Source organism: Juglans regia, chromosome 9 (assembly GCF_001411555.2).
Source record: "Juglans regia cultivar Chandler chromosome 9, Walnut 2.0, whole genome shotgun sequence".
Taxonomy (NCBI): Eukaryota; Viridiplantae; Streptophyta; class Magnoliopsida; order Fagales; family Juglandaceae; genus Juglans; species Juglans regia.
The window spans coordinates 19400180-19420677 of NC_049909.1; the positions used below are offsets into that span (position 1 = coordinate 19400180).

Consider the following 20498-nt stretch of genomic DNA (forward strand, 5'->3'; position numbering starts at 1 on the left):
TTTATAAATTTATTTTTATAATATATTTTTGTGTTTATAGTACTGGCTCGTTTAAATTTAAAACTCATATCAATTCATTTTAATTCATTTCATCTCATTATTACAATTTTTTTAAATTCTCACACAAAATATAATAAACAATTCAATTTTTTCAAATCTTAAATTCTCACACAAAATATAATAAACAATTTAATTTTTATTCTACTATTCACAAATCATTTTAACTCATTTTTAAATTCAAACAACTCGTAACAACCATCTATATGCCATAACACATCCTTCACGATTTTGTTGCTACAAAAAATCAAGATTATTTACATAATTACTGCATGTCTATAAAGATAATCATATAAGTATAATTCTTTTATAATTATTTTACAATTCATTCTATAATCAATTAATATTATTTTATTATTTTATTAAAAATAATTTGGATTTTATATAATTCAAAACAGAAATATCTATATATATATATATATAAGAATTATAAATTTATAAGAATTATTATTTTTCTGTACTGAAACTCATTAAAGAGAAATGATATTTGTAATCATGAATGTGCAAGTGCTACACAATTTTTTTGAAAAAAATGAGTAAATATAAAATTTACATACGAAAAATTTAATTTTTTAATAATAAATCTTACTTTTTTTTCAAAACGATTATATGATACGTATACACTCTGCAATTGTATTTTGCATTTCTCCTTCAAAACCAGAGGTAGAAAGACATTGCTAAAAGAGACAGTATAAGTGGGCCGGGAAAAGTGGGCCTAACACGTGAGTGCATGATATATCCACTGGACCGAGTTGTTATGTGTTTTCTTTGCTGCTAATTAATATGGACCCTTTACGCCATTGATGTACTTCACGTGGATCTGCACAATTTTTTTTATTTTTATTTTTCTGTTGATCATGAGATACCTTCTATTAAAAAATTATTTTTTTCACTTACATCTCTTATTTATTCATTTTTTTAAAGAGATTACGTAATGTTTACCGACTTCAAATATAATTTCTCATGACATGAAATTAATCACCACCAAATGCAGTGCCGATCGAAAATGGGATGAAAAAAAGGTGAATACGATTTGTAGAAGGGCGGTCGGAGCAAGCAACGTGTGGAGTTCATCTTATGATCATTCAAGAGGAAACTTTTCTTAAACGCATTAATAAAGTCAAGTACTCGTCAATGAATTAATCTGAGGGAAAATTAAGCCGTGCATGCATGTGAATGTAATAATGATTCAGCACGTAACGCATAAAACATTATACAACACCAGCTTCTTCATGAGACCGAGTTCAGTAAGTTCACATGATGCATCCGCTTCGATCGGACTCATATGGAAAAGCTTTTCCAATCTGGAAAGATCCTTTCCTCGAGAAAGAAAACAAAAAACATGGGAAATAGAATGGTTTTAGTACTACTGTTAAAAAACTCTTCAGCTTTTGTTCGAGTTTGATGTCTTGAATTAGAGATCATATACGTAATTGTTACAATATTTATTGGTATAGTTGTTATTTTTTTTATGCAAAATTCTTAGTAATTAATTACGTTAATGTTAAATTCGGATAAAACTAGAAAGAAATCTTAGAACGTCATGTACTGTCGCATTAATTAAGTTATGATGATCTCTTGTACGTGATAATTATCAAGAGCCACTTGATCAGATGTGGTGGGCCTGTGGCTCCTCGTATGAAATTGCGCCAAGGATCCCTAGAATTCTATATATATTAGAGAACATTAGGCACCTTTCCTTACATTTTGGTGAATTTAATCTTCAAAACTAGCTAGCTTGATGTGCCACCGCACTATATATATATAACTTGATGATATATATAGATTAATTCTATATATCGTATTATATATATATATATATATATATGCTGTCTTTTTCAAGTATTTTATACATGCACTAGCCATCCGACCGTTACAGCCAATTTTATATGAAAAATTATATTTCTAAATTTCATACACCACACACCATCAGTTTTATAATTTTTTTAATTTTATTTTCTTATCAATATATATATGTACGGTCGATGGATCACCTTTTTCAATTAATCGTTTTTTATTAGATTTCAAAACGTCATGCATATGCGTACCGAATCTACCACCCTATTACTTTTCCCACTTGCATACAAATTTTTTTTTTTTTTAAATCACTTTTGACTTTAATTAATTTATTCATTATTTGTGAGACACGTGGAGTATTTTCCAGCTCCTAGATTAGATGTCCTGAGCAAGAGATTTGAGGTCATGATGAACAAAACTGTATGCAGCCTTATAATTAGGCAACGTACATTATCAAGGAACAGGTCCTAATTAAGCTACCTCTTAATTAATTTCTTTTATTTTTCTTTATTCACATGCCACAAAATGGGCTGTATATATAAAATGAGCATGGCTATTCATAAGCTCATACACTACATATCATAATTTTTTTTATTTATTTTTTATTTTTTTAAAGTTTTTTTTTATTTTATTATTCTTAAAATAATTGAATTATTTTACTCATAATTCATATACTATACATTTGATAAGAAAATAAAATTAAAAAAATTATAAAACTGATGGTGTGTGGTGTATGAAACTTAGAAATAAAATTTTTCATATATATATATATATGGTACTAATTATTGTGATAATATATATATATATATATATATTAAATCTTCATCTTAATTTTATTTTATTTTATTACGTACATGTGATAGCTAGCTAGCTAGCGCTTCCGCCAAATAGCTAGACAGAATGAAGCAATATTTCATTATCATTCAATAAATTCCATAGATTCCACTCCTATTAATGCGGACATTAATTATTGTCATCTTGTCTGTATAGATCGGAGTTGATCAATTGAACAAGGAGGTCTATCTAGCTAGCATCTACCATGTTCGTCAACCAAGTTTGTTCAGCGATCGTAACGTGATTAATTGATTAGTGGCCGGGGAAAACTGGATCAGATCAATTCAAAAGAATTAGGCAAATTAGTGTTTGTTCCTGAACACTTCCTGCATGAGCTAGTTCATGCTGCTAAGGTTATCTAAGCCATGCATGATCAGGTAGTTACTGAAACTATCTCCCTCATAATCGACACAAGATTCAGACTAGTTAATGCATGCATGGTAGATTAGATTACAGAAGTGAATTAACCTTCAATTAAATAAATAAGGGAGCCTATCCTAATCCAATCAGGTTCTAAAATACTGATGAAGAGAGATTACGTTGTTTAATTAATCGGTGAATCGAGCTCATGAGCTGTTCAATCCTTGTTAATTTGTTGTTTAAGCCGTTCAATTTCCCACAAGCAAAGTCAGCATTATCCCCTTTTTCTGCCTATCCGATCACCATCTAAGGCTTCGTATATTTTCAATAAAATGAGTTGAGATAAAAGTTAAAAATTAAATAAAATATTATTAATTTTTTAATATTATTTTTGTTTTAAAATTTTAAAAAATTGAATTGTTTATTATATTTTATATAAAAATTTAAAAAAATTGTAATGATCAATTATATGAAACGAGTTGAGAGAAGTTATGAAAACAAACGAGACTGACGGTAGTACTCATCATGCATGTGCCATTAATTAGGTTGTATTTGAATGTAGTTGAATTAAGTTTTGAATAATAATAGTATTTTGTGAGTTTTATTGATATGAGTTTATCTTTTTTAGATTGTGATGAGTTTAACCTTTTTATGAAAATTTGAAAAAATAGTGGATTCCATCAGTGATTGCTTTGAAATGAATTGAGATGAGTTAAGTTTGATTTAAACTTCAACATGAACCAAACATAGCTTAATAAACACTATTATTTATAGATTTCTAGTTATTATAAAATTTAGAGATATTCGTGTCCCACTATGATTAGAATAAAGGTGTTCTTGTCCCACTGTGTCTTATTAATTAAGTGATAATATTTGAATTAGTCTAAACTCATATGGGTGTGTGGGACATAGAGTTTTAATAAAACTCTTACACAAACTTCAACATGAACCAAACATAGCTTAATAAACTCAATTATTTATCACCAAAGAAAGAAAAAACACTTCGTAAAATTGGAATTATTTATAGCGGTTTTGATTAAGGGCCAATAAAAAATCATAATAGGTTGTTTTTTATATCTTTAACTTGACTTCACTGAGAAACTCATTCAATCTTTAATTACGCGACTAATACTAATAATTTAAGTCACGAGATGAATTCATATTCTAATTTTAACTCGAGACCTAGAAGGTACGTACCATATTATTTGGAAGTAACTCAATGACCATGCATGCATTTATAAGTCAAGTAATACACCACACTCTCATATTATTTTAATCATATTAAATAATATGTGGCACATTCATCACCATTAAATGATAAAGAAACTTGTAATAAATGATCATTTAATAATGATAAATATGCCACATCATACTTAGTGGGATGAAAGTGAAATGGTAGTATAGTGTATAGAATTTTCTTTGTAAGTCCCGGCCCATTGTTAATAATAAATTGTTCATTTAAGTGGTAAATATTATATCCTGTATTTAGTACTGTTCATCCAGGCCGGATAAAACCCGGCCCGGTCCGGAACCTGGGTTTAAAACCCAGTACCTGGTTTTTTTTTTTTTTTTTTAATTTATTTATATTGGTATAACAGAATATTTGGAGAAATTGTATTCTGAAGTGCATCTGCTGAACTTTTTGAAACATGATAATATCATCAAGTTTTATAATTCTTCGGTGGAGGATAAAAAGAATACTGTGAATATGATAACTGAGCTGTTCACATCTGGAAGCCTGCGACAATATGTTCTCTTGCTCAGGTATGTTCTCTTGCTGGTTGTTTCCTATTTTTTCTTTTTCGTTTTTGTCTGGCTGCTTTTTATGTTATTGATACCTCTTGCTGTTGGGATATCGTAAGAAGCATAAAAATGTGGATATAAAGGCCATAAAGAATTGGGCAAGGCAGATTCTCCGAGGTTTCTATCTTTATTATGCCTTTACGGTCCCAAATTAAGGAATTTATAGAGAAATGTCTAGTTTCAATATATGATAAATGTCTCTGTTATATAAAAAAAAGGGTAAAAAAAAGTTTCAAATTATAAATTCTGGTTCCGGCTCAAGTCTGACCCAGGCTAACTTAGTCCGGGTTTTGGCCCGGGTTTAAAATTCGGATTCCAGTCTAAATATACCCAGATTTCTAAGTCGAAACCTAGATGAATAGTCTTACCTGTATTTGCTGAAAATTTGAGAATGATAAATTGAAGAGAAATAGTAATACCACTAAATTAAAGATGGTGATCGGCATTTTAATTTGCAACCCGGATTTGTAAGAAATTAGATCTCTTAACGAGAACTAGTTCTATACAAATATTGTTTATCATCCGCGCATGAGCAGGTTGACTTTTGCATGCATGACGACGACTGTGACAGACGGACACGTGTATGCGTGGTGGATGGGTCGGTCATATATACGACTATTTGAATGTCAACCTCGAACAACCTGCTGATGAAAACGACAGATCACCGATTGATTATGATAACATTAACAATTAGGAGTTTATTGGGAGCTCATAAATTCGATCGGTTGCTATTGGTGAACATCTAAACGAAACGAGAAATTAAGAATATTCTTCAACTGATCCTGATCTCCATTCAAGTGCTGATGAAATATCTTCGTGTCTAATTAAGCATTAATTCTGTCATATTCCATAGATGGATAAGGATGCATCAGAATTAAAAAATAATAAGGATAAGGTTTGTTTTTTAAATGGTAAGAGTTTGAAGAGTCTCTTCTTCTATATCCTATATTGCAGATTATTCTTTTTCTTTATTTCCCTGAAAGATATATATGGAAAGTTTCCTTTAATTCTGTTTTTAGATCACAACATTTATTTATAGTAGTGGGTCATTAAAAAAATTTGAAAATGTAAAATTACTATTATATATTGTATAAATATATATCATTTATGTTGAGATATATTATTTAATTATAAAAAATTGAAAGTTTGGCGCGCGTGTCATTAAACATGTTTATATAATAAATATACTTTTTGAAAAAATTTATTTATACACCTTATTTTTTACACATCCAACACATTAATTATTGATGTCTAAGCTTTCTAAATGATCAGTTATGAAAACAAATATTAGTATTTTGATTTTTTTAAAAATTATAATTAGTCTTATTATAAGTGGTGCGTTAATACACCGACTTCGTGTGTATAGCAAAATTCTATGTTCTTTTCATTTGAGAACTAAAAGAAACGATAGTTGATCAATGGTACGTGGTAGGGATGCAAAAAAAATTTAAAATATAATATTATTTTTTAATATTATTATTATTTTGAGATTTGAAAAAGTTGAATTATTTATTATATTTTATACGAAAATTTAGAAAATTATAATGATGAGATGAAATTAAATGAAACCGTTTCTACATTCAAACGGACCTTAAGATTTAACTACTTTTTTTTTGTAAATTAGAAAAGTTAGCCAAGACACCTTAATAAAAATACTTTAAGGATATTTTTAATGAGATGACTTTATAAGTTTATCACTTTATAAGTCTGAAAACTCTAACAAAAATTTTAATATTGGATTTGAATTCATATATTACTTGAACTTCACATATATATATATATATATATATATATGTGTGTGTGTGTGTAATACAGTCATAAGGCATGTAATCTTTGTTTTTATTCTAAGAAGGCGAGACCCACAATTGGAAAATTTATTTTTTTATGTGAATTTTAAATTTATTTATTTATAAAAGGAGTACTGTATAGAACTTGCACTTTGTTTACAAGCTATTATATCTATTTTTATTCAAATTGGACTATGTATTATAAAGTATAAATATCGAAAATGTCAATGAATTTGATACTGTTTTAGTGTTTATTATTATATTTTTTGGGGTTATCTTAAAAAGTCAATGGGGGCCGATATAACAATAGTATGGAAATTGTAGAAGGAGAAGGAGGGCCCTGAATCCAATAATGATGAAGATTAATATTTGTTTTTATCGATTTACCAAAATATCCGCAAACGAAACAGAGTTTCAATGGATAACTTAGTAATTTCGTCGATTGCGCAGTGTTATATATATGGATTATGGAACTGACAGTGCCACCATCTGCGAGCAATTGTGGCGTCAACTCTTTCGCCTACTCTCTTCTTCAAACTCTTTGGGAAATTCTCTCTCGGCAAAGAAACACATTCATTTGATTTCCTCATCCGTCCCCGAGTCTTTGAAGAAATTACGCTCGAGAGTCCCACAAGATTTTATCGGTGGAAATGCCAGAGAAAATTAACGCGTTAGGCTCGCCACGGACAGTGTCATCGATCGGTGTATTCTCTCGGAGGAAGATCCAGGTGACTCGTCTCTCTCTTTTCTTTTTCATGTGTTTGGATGCAGGAAAATCTCCTGGGAAAATGAAAAATGAAAGTACAATATGTAAAGGATACATCAATTATTCCGTACGCCCAGGTCTTTGGTAATTTTCCCTCTATTTCTCGGCAACCAAACGGGTCTTAGTTTTTTTTCCTAATAATTAAATAATGTCTTAAAAGGGTTTTTTAATTTTTATATATTAATTAAGATGCACTAACCCATGCGGTAATTGCGCCCATGGATAGTGACATTATTGTCTTTTACTTTGAGACGGAAGCGAAAAAAGATCTTAAAAAAATTAAAGTACTTGATGAGGCGTAAATGACTTTGGACTTGCACGTACGTAACCCGCGCAACATTCGCAGAAATTGCATGTTATTCTAAATATTGTTATGAATGTCTTAACGAGTTAATATATCGCAATTAAGAGGTCTGCATTTCGTTTGATCATTCTTTAGGCATTTTTTACGCATGAGATTATGGTTAAGCGAGTTTCCTGTACTTCTAAATATCATTTATATGGTTTTAGGAGAGGCAGCCACGCACGTCTGGAGAGTCGCTTTCCTCGGCTTTACCTGGAAAATAAAAATTCACCTTGTTTTAGTTCCTCATAGCTTCAAATATATATGAGACAACTGGACTAAGTCAGATCCCTCTTTTTAATATGGACGATGCTACAGCTCCCGCCGGAGCTGTAGCATATGTTTTTATGTATTTTTATGTGTTTTTTTAAAATAATTTTTTATATAAATTTTTTTAATATTTTTAAAAAATAAAATAAATTTAGAACATGATTAAAAACACTTCTTCCTTAATTAGAAAGTAAAAAAAAAAAAAATCATTAATACTAATCTTTCCGTTGAAAGCTCCCGCTGGGATTTTTTTTTTTTAATTTCTTGATTAAAAAATATTTTTTAATAGTGATGTGATTTTTTTAAAATATTTTAAAATATTAAAAAAAATATATATGTAAAAAATGAAAAAAACAAAACCACATCTCAAATACATCAGTGGAGCTCCCAGCGGGAGCCCTGCGATAACTCTACAAGGATCCTTTAAAAAAAGTATCATTTATTATTAAAAAATTAATTTTTTTAAAATAAATATTATATTTATTTACTTTTATCATAAGATCAGTGCGCTATATTTCTTCTTTCAGCATAAATTGACGTGCCAAGAAATCACCCAAGCCATGGGAATCGCCAATCACGTGTCATTCAAATACTTGCCACATAATGCTAGTAGAACTGTAGTAAATGACTAACCTTTTAAAGTCGTCATCCTACCCGAGTAGGAATTCTATTTGGCCTAGAATTTTTTTGTAAGTTCAAAAAGAAAAACCACTTGTTGGGTATTAATGATGATCATACTGTTTGCATGGAGGTTTAGGAATCTTCTATTACAATTTTGTGGGCGTGAGGATTGATCTTTGATCTCTCCTTGTATAAAGAGAAAACTGATATATGCAATTCTCACATCACGCAGGAACTAATCTGAGAATTTGGGTTTGATTTGCTGCAAAATAATAAGATGGCTAGCAATGCTACAGTAGCAAGCTCATGTCCAGCACCCATGAAAGCAACGTCTAATGGAGTGTTCCAGGGGGATAATCCTCTTCATTATGCACTCCCTCTTGCCATCGTGCAGATATGTCTTGTGGTTGCACTCACACGTATTCTCGCTGTTCTTTTAAGGCCACTCAGACAGCCTCGAGTGATTGCAGAGATCGTTGTAAGTTGCTTTTCTATATTCCAAGTTGTAGTTTTTATTTTTATTTCTTGGGGTAGGTTTTACTTGTTTTGCAAGATACCGTGTGTTGACAGCTGCTGCCCCTTCTATTTAATTGTAAGGATTCAGAAACGTATTTTAACCAAGCACTTGTTGCAACTTTTCTTTTTATATCTATGTTATTTGGACTTCAACCTTGGCAGCTAGAACTCTCAGGTCACTGACACCATAATTGAATTTTTTAAACTCTGCTCCCTTTCATTGTCGTTTTTTTAGTTGAATACTAGTTACGAAAGCTTTTAAAACACCCATCTTTATGGTCACGGGGGACTGCGAGCATGTGCAAAATTATACGCTGTAGCATTGCAGACTGGTCAACCTAAAAGATTGGATGCCTAGTTGAGTTTTTAAAGGAGAATATCATGTGGTCGTATTTACTCTGCCTGGTTGTCATGGTAGATAAGGGCACAGTGATCCTAATTTTCTGAACTTAATAGTGCTTTTCTATCTCCAACAACTTCCATATCGTCCTCTGGTATTTGCGAAAAACTGAGAAAATAAATGGGTCCAGGAAATTCACGCCACTATAGTGCTTGCAACAGAATCCATTGGTAACAGTTTCTATTGCGTTCCATGATGAGAAAGTTTCTCGTTGACATAAGATTATGACCACAGGCATCTCATCAATCTATGGCTCTTAGTCATAAATAAGCTTTCTATGAACGTGATTCTATTTTGATTTCCTATAATTTTCTTACATGCTGCATCTTCTTACGTGGAGAGTTTGAATGTTGTCGCTCTCTTGGCAGGGTGGAATATTACTTGGCCCCTCAGCTCTAGGTCGCAACAAGGACTATCTACATGCAATTTTTCCATCTAGAAGCCTCACTGTGCTGGATACTTTGGCCAATCTGGGTCTCCTCTTCTTTTTATTCCTCGTTGGCCTAGAGTTAGACCCACGGTCCCTCCGCCGAACTGGAAAGAAAGCTTTAAGCATTGCTGTTGCAGGAATTAGTCTTCCCTTTGTATTAGGAATTGGAACATCTTTTGTCCTCCGTGGAACTATTTCCAAAGGTGTAGATGGACCCCCCTTTCTTGTATTCATGGGGGTTGCCCTTTCTATTACTGCCTTTCCTGTCTTGGCCCGTATTTTGGCCGAACTCAAGCTATTGACCACTGATGTTGGCCGAATGGCCATGTCTGCGGCAGCAGTCAATGATGTGGCTGCATGGATTCTACTTGCTCTCGCCATTGCCCTCTCTGGCAATGACCACTCCCCCTTGGTTTCATTATGGGTTTTCTTGTGTGGGTCTGGTTTTGTTCTCTGTTGTGTCTTCATTGTGCCACCTGTCTTTAAATGGATGGTGCAGCGTTGCCCTGAGGGTGAGCCTGTGGAAGAGTTGTATGTATGTGCTACTCTAGCTGCAGTTTTGGCAGCCGGGTTTGCCACTGATGCCATTGGAATTCATGCTCTCTTTGGTGCATTTGTGCTTGGAGTTCTTGTCCCAAAGGAAGGGCCATTTGCTGGAGCTCTTGTGGAAAAACTTGAGGATCTTGTAACTAGTCTTTTGCTTCCATTGTACTTCGTTTCAAGCGGATTGAAAACCAATATAGCCACAATTCAAGGGGCCCAGTCATGGGGTCTCCTTGTTTTAGTCATTTGTACAGCCTGTATCGGGAAGATTGTTGGTACAGTGGTAGTCTCCCTCCTTTGCAGAATGCCTATCGAGGAGGCTTTGGCGATGGGGTTCCTAATGAATACTAAAGGTCTGGTGGAGCTCATCGTCCTCAACATTGGGAAAGACAGAAAGGTAACTGGTAATTGAACTTCATTTTTTGGCTTCTAACTTTAGAAAAAAAAAAAAATCACTACTTTTTTGGCCTCTAACTCAAGAAAAAAAAAACCAGTACCTTACCTTCCATGATAAGGATTGCAAAGCCTTATCTATCATTGTTTAATTGAATATGATGTACTCCATTATCCTAATACCTTTAGCTCGTTATTTTTTATAGGTATTGAATGATCAAACATTTGCCATCATGGTTCTGATGGCTATCTTCACAACCTTTATTACAACACCTTTAGTTATGTCAGTATACAAACCAGCTAAAAGATTGAGTAAAGCTAACTACAAGTACAGAACAATTGAGAGGAAGGACCCCAATACTCAACTTCGAGTTTTGGCCTGTTTCCACACTACAAGAAACATCCCCACAATGATTAATCTCATTGAGGCTACACGTGGGACTGCAAAGAAGGAGGGACTTTGCATCTATGCGTTGCACCTCATGGAGCTAACTGAAAGGCCATCTGCAATTTTGATGGTCCACAAGGCAAGAAAGAATGGGCTACCGTTTTGGAATAAGGGGCGCGGATCAGAAAGCGATCGAGTTGTTGTTGCTTTTGAGGCCTTCCAACAGCTAAGCCATGTTTCCATTCGCCCAATGACAGCAATTTCACCTATGGCTAACATGCACGAGGACATATGCACAAGTGCAGTGAGGAAAAGGGCAGCAATGATAATTCTACCCTTTCACAAGAACCAGAGTTTTAATGGAGCACTAGAGAACACTCGAACTGAATTCCGTTCTGTAAACAGAAGGGTTCTTGAGCATGCACCATGCTCTGTGGGGATCTTGGTGGACCGTGGGCTTGGTGGAAGCATTCATATTTCTGCAAGTAACGTTTCTTCAACCTTAACTGTCTTATTCTTTGGAGGCATTGACGATCGTGAAGCACTTGCTTATGGTGCTCGAATGGCGGAGCATCCTGGTAATACTCTGACAGTTGTTCACTTCAGACCAAGCCCTGAGCTTGCAGAGGAGGTTACTGCAGTTAATATCAGTGACGACTCCAACAGTTTATTAGGATCAGGTGATGAAAAACTTATTTCCGAATTCAAGCAGAAGATTTTGAGTGACACCTCAATCAAATTTGAAGAGAGGATCATTAGAAATGCTGCAGAAACAATTGATGCTATTCAAGAATTTAGTCGATGCAATCTGTTTTTGGTTGGTCGAATGCCTGAGGGTGAAGTAGCAGCAAGTTTGAATGTGAAGTGTGACTGCGCAGAACTGGGGCCGGCAGGCAGCTTGTTGACTTCTCCGGATTTCTCAACATCGGCATCAGTCTTGGTGGTGCAGCAGTATCATAGCCTGAGAGTTCCAAATTCAGTTTCTTCAAGAAGGGTAGTAGTGTTGCCTGAGGAAGTTTCCTCTGTGTTGCCCGAGGAAGATTTAGAATCTAAGTGATTGGTTTTCTTGTGAATTTCATGTGTACAGAAAACAAATAATGATGAGAAATTCACCAGAATTTTTCAATCCCGTAAGTGTTGTGTTTCTTTTCTCTCCAAAATGTTAAATAATCATCAAATTGTCACAATTTCTACTAATTTGTTTACCCCAAAGATGCACCTAACAAATGGCTAATCCAAGAATCCTTCTCTTTGCTTGCTTATTCAATATATACGAAGAATAAAATCAATAAATATTCATAGATGATAACAAGAAACGGCAACTGACGTATGGTTTGATATATATAATCAATCAAAAAGATCCAAAAGTTAGCTCGCTCTTCTCCAACCTACTTCAGAACAAATATCTTTCTACCTTAAAATAAACAATCTATGGTCGAGAAATACGTTTTTTTTTAAAACGACTAAGATATATTCTACATTCCAGACAGAAGAATTTGATGTGTGTATACGTGTGTATATATATATATATATATATATATTTCCTCATATTAATTTGTATGAAGGCCAATGATGTATTAATTTCGGATCTAAAAGGGCCCTTTTAGCGAGAGAAGCTCCCAACTTCTCTCTAAAAATCACCCGAGCCGAAACCAGTTAGAGGGAGGTGCGACCCCCTTCCAGTCTAGTTTTCCTGTATATCCCCTCCCTTTTTGTTTAGTTTTTGTTTGTTTTTCAGGCCAAATAAAGGAGATACGAGGTTTTTCCGTGGCCAAACTCATACACGTGCCCCATCAGGAGATTCCTCACCTGCCGATCTTGTAGACGATCGAATTGGGCGGCAAAAGGAGCGGTGCGTTGCACCCACGTGCAGGTCAAAAGGAGCGCGTGGCTCCCATGCGCCACTGCGAGATTTCTTCCGTTGATGCCACCTGCGGCGGCTCTGGGTCAAGCGACTACGGCACCTTCAAGATCGACTGACTGGCATACTCCTAGAGTGGCACGTGTCCTTCAAGCACCACTACAGTCCCCTTAGCCTGTGTTTTTTATTTTTTATTTTTTTACAGTGTTTTTCTAGTGTTTGTAATGTTGTTTTGTTTGTGTTAGAAAATAAATAAAAAAAAAATAGGCTATTAGATTTTTGTCCATAGCAGGAGAACCCCCTCCTCCACAGGGGTGGTGCATGATTTACTCCTCCTCCTCCTTTGGGGATGGGGGTGGTTGTTTTTCCTTCTCCTCCTTTGGAGGATGGGAGTGGTTGTTTCATTCTCCTCATTTGGAGGATGGGGGTTAGACACCCTTCCCTCCTTTGGGAGTGGGGGATGGTTTCTCTCTTTTTTTTTACAGACAGTTTGTAGAAGTTATAAAAACAATGTCCATCGCAAAGAAATTTGTGTACGGGAAAACTTCCAACAGTTGTGTAGTTTGGTTTGTAATCTGGGTCACAACTGTAACTTCCTTTATGGAATGAAATGATGACTATTTCCTAAAAACAAAAAATTGTATAAAGGCCTGCTTTTATGTAGCCGCTCTATGTTTCTGCGCAATTGTTTCAACCCAAGATAATATTGATCAGAAATTCCCTTAACTTTCTTCAGCCAAACAATCAACTACATGCATGATTTGCCTCTTCACACACACACGACACATGATATATTCTTATAATTAGGAATTCAACTCAATATGCAAAAACTTGCGATAAAATCTGACTTCGTGTGTAGAAGAGTTCACATCATCTGGCATATTGATATATGAAAAATGATTTATATAATTTTAGGGTGGACAATACTAGCGCACTCTTTTAAAAAAATTGGATAAATTTAGAATCCACATAATTTTTTTTTTATTTACTTTTTTAAAAAAATAAGCGTGCCTTGCACAACCTAATGGTTAATTTGTTTAGTTTTTGAATAAGCAGAATGGTCATATAAATATATATATATATATATATATATATATATATATCTCTATATATAGAAAGAGCCTATGAAACGGAATTTTCTTGTTTTCACAGAAATTTCTTGTTTTAACGGAATATGTTGGTTTTCATTAATTTTTCATCCGTTTGTAATAATTACAGAATACAGGGATACAATTGTATTTTCATTTACATTCTATTTATGGCTACTTTTATGATTTCTGTTGGTTTCTATTCTACTATTAATATATTTAAATATGCTAATAAAGCAGATTTATTATAATAATAATCATGGATTCAATTTCCAATTTGAAAATACGTTATAATAGGAAAACAGATTTATGTAGATTTGTCTTTTCGTATTCATTATAATAGGAAAGCATTATAATAATTTACAAATAGCCTATCTTTTAATAGCTTTTAAGATATATATTAATAATAAAATAATAAGATATATGTACTTTATTTTTATTTTAATAAAATATATTAATGCTTTGAACTGCGCATACGTGCCTCAGGCACGTAACATCTTACTAGTATAAATATATATATATATATAATACGGTTTTTTAATATCGATCATGATGGTAACACATGAAGGACGTTGATGTTTTAAAGCTGGCATATCCGGACGGTCCATATAGAACTTGCTTTGTTTTCGTTTTCCTGATCGGGTTGTATTATTTAATTGAATGTTTTTTACAAGGGCAGATCTTTAATTTGCGCCATTAAACTCTAGCATACATGCAAGAAGAAGATCATGCGGTATACTCGTCCCCTTGATTAATGTTGTGTTTGTGTAGCCTAGCTTATTCTAGCGACGGCCCGATTTGATCATGACCTAACCCGACAATTATTCGTTATTATTTTTTGATGGATTTTCAATGATGTTTGGGTTATGGAGTGCAAGTTTAATGAGTGAAGCACCTGAAAATTTTTTTTGACCCAATTTGTGTCTCGAGAAGCACCAAACAAAAAGTTTGTTTAACGTTCGCGCTACATGTCACTCAAGCTAAGTTTAGACAGAGAATTCACTCGAGAGAATAATTCAATAATTGTGGAATTATTATTATAACCATATATATGTAATGAGTTTTGCTATGGACAATCGGCATGTGCAAAGGGGATGCAACCGGGTGCACATGGCAAAGCTTATGTGGAAGGGGGAAAAAAAAAAAAAAGCAAAAAAGAAAAAAGGAAAAAACAAAGAAAAATAGAAAATTTGAGATTTTTCTTCTTCTTTGGTCAAGTAGTAGATCACATGCCTTGAAGCAAACAACATTTCGAATGTAAACAGAGTATATTCCTTTAGGACATTGAAGCAGTTTGTGCGAGGCCACAACTCAGATTTCATAGGACTTTGAAGCATTTCTTCACTAAGAAAAACTGGCTAACCAAAGCACAACCGAGAAAACTAGCCAACCATAGCATTTTTCTTTATATCATAAACCTCCTTGTTGAGCTTGGTAAATTTATCACCTCGACTACTTTGTCAAAAAATACAAGTTTACAGTCTACACTAAAACCCAACCTCATTTTCAACCTCATTTTTTGATATTTTTTTCACCAACCAAGAAATAGAAAGTCAACCCAGAAAAGCTATAACCCCCCACCAGCTGGACCTCCCCAAATGCATTTACTACTAGATTAATTCATTTCTGAACAGAACAAGAAAATAAAATATTTTTTGCTGCATATCCAACGCTAGACCCAGCTCAGTCCCTGCTGAGTGAAACCATTTTTGTTACTTAGCTTACACAAAGCCTTACAATTTACAAAGCACAAAACACAATCATTTGCAGCTTATAGAGTATCAATAAAAAAGTAATGGAAGTCGTGCATGTGGGAAAGACAAAGGAATGAAAGTCTAAAATGGGGGGAAACGAATTTGTTTTGGGCAAAAAAGAAAATGGTGCCATTTTTAGTTTTGCCATGTGGGATGCGGTTCCTTAGCCCATTACGAATAGATTTTCTCATATGTAATTAACAAATAGTACAACCATTTAGAACAATGTATTTTGTCCTAAAATATATTTTGTCATTTTTTTGAAAAATAAAATTATGACGTTGTCGAAATACATAAATATTTATGTCACATGATTAATTTCTAATTTTATTTTATTTTCTTGCATCGATTTTCACAAGAATTAAAGCTTGATCATGTGGCCGGGTAACATAAATCTTCCACTATCAGATTTTCATGTAGGTTTGTGCCACTGCTTTGAATCTATCGTTTCCATGTAGTCATTCCCATTAATTTTGAAAGAATAACGAGGTTTCTTTTACCCGTGATTAAGGCCTAAGTAGTACATCTTCATCGCAGATTCTTGAGCGCATCATGTTTTCCTTTGGAATCATATATATATATTGCATGAATTAGATTGCCCATTTCTGAAACAACCATTGCCCATATCTAGAGCACATGACTAGTTTCACAGTACTACTCCATTTGACGTACACAATATTGATTTAGTACATGATCTTCAACGCTGATTCTAATTGGTGGCATCTTCTCCTTTGGAAACCTAATATAAATTGCTATTAGTTGCCCATCTCTTACAACCATTGTCCATATCTAAAGTGCACTAGTTTCACAGATCCATTCTTAATTTTTTATAATTGATTTAGTTGTTCTCATCTTCGGGACTTATGGTTTCAGTTTTTCCCTTCTTTAATAAATCTTATGACTCTTCATGTTACTGACTTGGTGTTACAGTTTGTGGAGGGGTCAGATTCTAGTAATTTGGCGCAATTATTTTGTCTTGCTTGGGGGTTCTGGTATCGCAGAAACAAGTTTGAAATTGAAAAAATTAGATTAAGTCCAAGGCATGTCATTAATCATTCTTTGGGTCTCTTGCATAGTTACAAAGCTATTGCTGTCAGTTCCAAGATGCAGATAAAGGACCAGTTCAGTTGGAGGCCTCCTCCTCAGGGAGTACTCCTCCTCAGGGAGTACTCAAGCTAAATACAGATGGTGCAATGTTTTCCAATCTACAAAAGGCTGGTATTGGTGTCATTTTAAAGGATGCATCCGGGATGGTGGTAATGGCAGCTTCTAAACATGAACCAGAGGTGGAAGAACCAGAGGCTATTGAATTGTTGGCAATTTTCAGAGGCATGCATTTTTGTTCTACTATGGGCATTGCGCAAATTGAAATAGAATCTGATTGTTTGTTGATGATTCAGTCATTGCAGAAGGAGGATATATATGTTGGATTCCATGCTTGGAAACTTGTTTTCTGAAATTAAAAGACTATGCAGTTGTTTTGAGAGTATTTCTTTTAAACATGTTTATAGAGAGGGTAATAGGGCTGCTCATGAGCTAGCTCGTTATGCTTGGAGAGTTGATGATCTTGAAATGTGATGGGATAGTATTCCAGATTTTCTTTCTCGAACCTTATGGTTTGATAAATGTCTGTAATCTTTTTTTATCTCAATGATGAAGTTGGTATTTATCAAAAAAGAAATTCTCGGCATCATGCACTAACAATTTTTTTGTTCTTTATTTTTTTCTTGAGAATATTTTGTTTTTATGGAATCAGATTTATTGAAGAAAGCATTATTAATGGCTTATTCTACATGTTGATCACAGGTTCTTTCATATATAGCTTTATATAATAGCTTGCTTGTAATTAGTACTGTTTTTACTTATGTATATAAGTGATCTGGTTCTGAAATTTTCTTTGAAACCTTCAATTATTATTTTTTTAATTAAAGGTATCATTTCCCTTCAATCCCCTTATAATTAAAGAGAAGCGAAATGAACTCATGGGTCAGGGTATCTAATTGGAAAGATATCCAGTTACAAATCAGTATTGTTGCATCTATAAGTGTGCCTTTTTCATTGTTTAATGATTCTCTAATTTCTCATCCTTGTAATTAGCCAATCTGCTTTGGCATCCCGAAATTCAGTTAGACATCGATAAGCATGCAAGCATCTCCAGCTATTTTACCACGACATTTTCTTCAATGGTACGGATGCTGCAAACGCAACAACGACCAAAGTTGCAAACGAGACAGATCAGCGTGGCGATTTCCACTTTGGCAGGCTGGTTGTGTTCGATGATCCTATTACAGTAGACAACCATCTTCTGTCTCCTCCAGTTGCACGAGCTCAAGGGTTCTTTTTCTACAACAAGAAGGATGATTTCAATGCATGGTTTGCCTACACTTTGGTCTTCAACTCGAGCCAGCACAAAGGCACCATAAATATTATGGGTGTAGTTTTGATGGTGGAGAAGAGTCGGGATTTCTCAGTGGTTGGTGGGACAGGAGACTTTTTCATGACTCGGAGGATCGTGACCATCCAGACCGACGTGACTTTTGAGTAGGGCTGTACAGAAACCGACAGCATCGGCCGCTACCGACGCGAACCGACCGGCCGCGTCAGGAACCGGCCGGAACCGGTGGAGAACCGGTCGGCGTGCGGTGGAAATTTCAAGAAACCGATGTTCAGCGGTTCGGTCTCGATTTGAAGCTGGACCAGACCGCTGAACCAACCGATATAATAAAATCCTTTTTTTTTTTTTAAATATACCTTTATCAAAACGGCGTCGTTCCACTTAAGTTTAAGTTGAACGGCGCCGTTTTAGTTAATAAGTACTGCAACTGATACTAGAAACGACGCCGTTTGGCATTAAACCAAACGTCGTCGTTTTATTAAGGACGTAAGAAAAAAATAATAAGTCTGAAACGACGCCGTTCCACTTATACTTAAGTGAAACGGCGTCGTTTCATTAAGAGTATTCTTCTTCTTCCCCGATCTTCTTCTTCCCTAACTCTCCTCTGTAACCCTCTCTCTCTCTCTCTCTCTCTCTCTCTTATGTAACTCTCTCTCTCTCCTATGCATCTCTCCCTCTCTCATAATTATCTCACTAGAACCGCCAAAGAACCGACGCAGACCGAGAACAGGCAGAGAACTGCCTCGATCGGTGTCCTCCTCGCCATCGACCGGTTACGGTCGGCACCTCATCCATTTTTCCAGACGTCAGTCGGCGTCGGTTTTGCCCAAAAACCGCGCCGACGACGTCGGTTTTCACCCCTACTTTTGAGGGCGACTTCTATTTTCGCCTCAAGATGGATATTAAGACGTTATAGGAATGTTATTAATTAGACATGGAATTAATGTGAGTCATATACATACATACATATATATATTTGTGTAAGTATGTTGACATGCATGTGTATGTGGGTACCGCTGCTTTGAATAACAAGCTCATTAGCGAGCAAGCGCAGCATGCAGGCATGCACTATATCATGTACTATCTGTCAGAAGAATAATTGTGAATAGCTGAAATCCATGTTTTGTATTGAGGGACAATGTCTCTTTTATAGAGTTTACAAGAATATTTCAGTTACAAGAAAACTAATAAGATGATGACAAGTGTAAAGTCTAGAATATTCTAAGAATTCTGTAAAACTAATTTATCTAGGTTAATACGTCCCCTCGAGTCCAATGGGGTTTCAACCACAGTGAGACTCGTTCTAAACCTAAAAAATGTATCAGAAACTAAGGGATTTGTCAGCACATCAGCCAACTGATCTTTGGAACTGCAGTGGGCAACTGTTAGACCCCGATCACGAACAAAGTGATAATCAATGTCCATATGCTTCGTCTTGGAGTGATAAACAGGATTGGCAGATAAATATGTTGCTCCAATGTTATCACACCACAAAGTTGGAGATTTAGGAAGGAATAGACCCAACTCCCGAATCAGTTTTTGCAACCAAATTAATTCTGCAGCAGTGGATGCAAGTGAGTTGTATTCTGCTTCTGTACTTGATCTTGCAACTGTCTTTTATTTCTTTGAACTCCAGGAAATAAGATGATTTCCCAAATAAACACAGGAACCAGATGTGGATATTCTGTCATCTGGGCATCCTGCCCAATCTGCATCTGAGTATGCGTGAAGAGTGAAGGGTAAGGAGAATTTGAACATCAAGCCATAATTAATTATGGCCCTAAGATACCTCAAAATTCTCTTAACAGCAGACCAATGAGATTGTTTTGGGGAATGCATGAATTGACATACTTTCTTTACTGAGAAGGATATATCAGGTCTAGTAAAAGACAAATATTGTAAAGCACCAACTATACTTCTAAACAAAGTAGTATCATCAAAGGAGGGAGTATCAAACTGTGAGCGTTTGAGAGATGCAGACATAGGAGAAGCGATGGGTTTAGCATGAATCATGTTGCTTCTAACAAGTAAGTCTTTGATGTACTTACGTTGGGAAAGAAAAAGTCCAGAGTCAGAGTAGTCAATTTCGAGA

At 34.6% G+C, this 20498-nt stretch overlaps 2 protein-coding genes across 2 annotated transcripts; both read left to right on the forward strand.

The window, feature by feature from the left end:
* The first annotated feature begins 7122 nt into the window (after window positions 1-7122).
* LOC108997299 (cation/H(+) antiporter 18-like) lies at window positions 7123-12439 on the forward strand. The gene is made up of 4 exons (XM_018973505.2): window positions 7123-7366; window positions 8871-9116; window positions 9923-10924; window positions 11127-12439. Exons 2-4 carry the CDS (start codon window positions 8916-8918, stop codon window positions 12363-12365), a joined length of 2442 nt encoding a protein of 813 aa, XP_018829050.2. The 5' UTR covers window positions 7123-7366; window positions 8871-8915; the 3' UTR covers window positions 12366-12439.
* Window positions 12440-16097: 3658 nt separating this feature from the next.
* Window positions 16098-19322, forward strand: LOC108997307 (dirigent protein 5-like). Its single transcript, XM_018973514.1, has 4 exons — window positions 16098-16169; window positions 17109-17340; window positions 18153-18542; window positions 19270-19322. Exons 1-4 carry the CDS (start codon window positions 16098-16100, stop codon window positions 19320-19322), a joined length of 747 nt encoding a protein of 248 aa, XP_018829059.1.
* Window positions 19323-20498: the final 1176 nt, after the last annotated feature.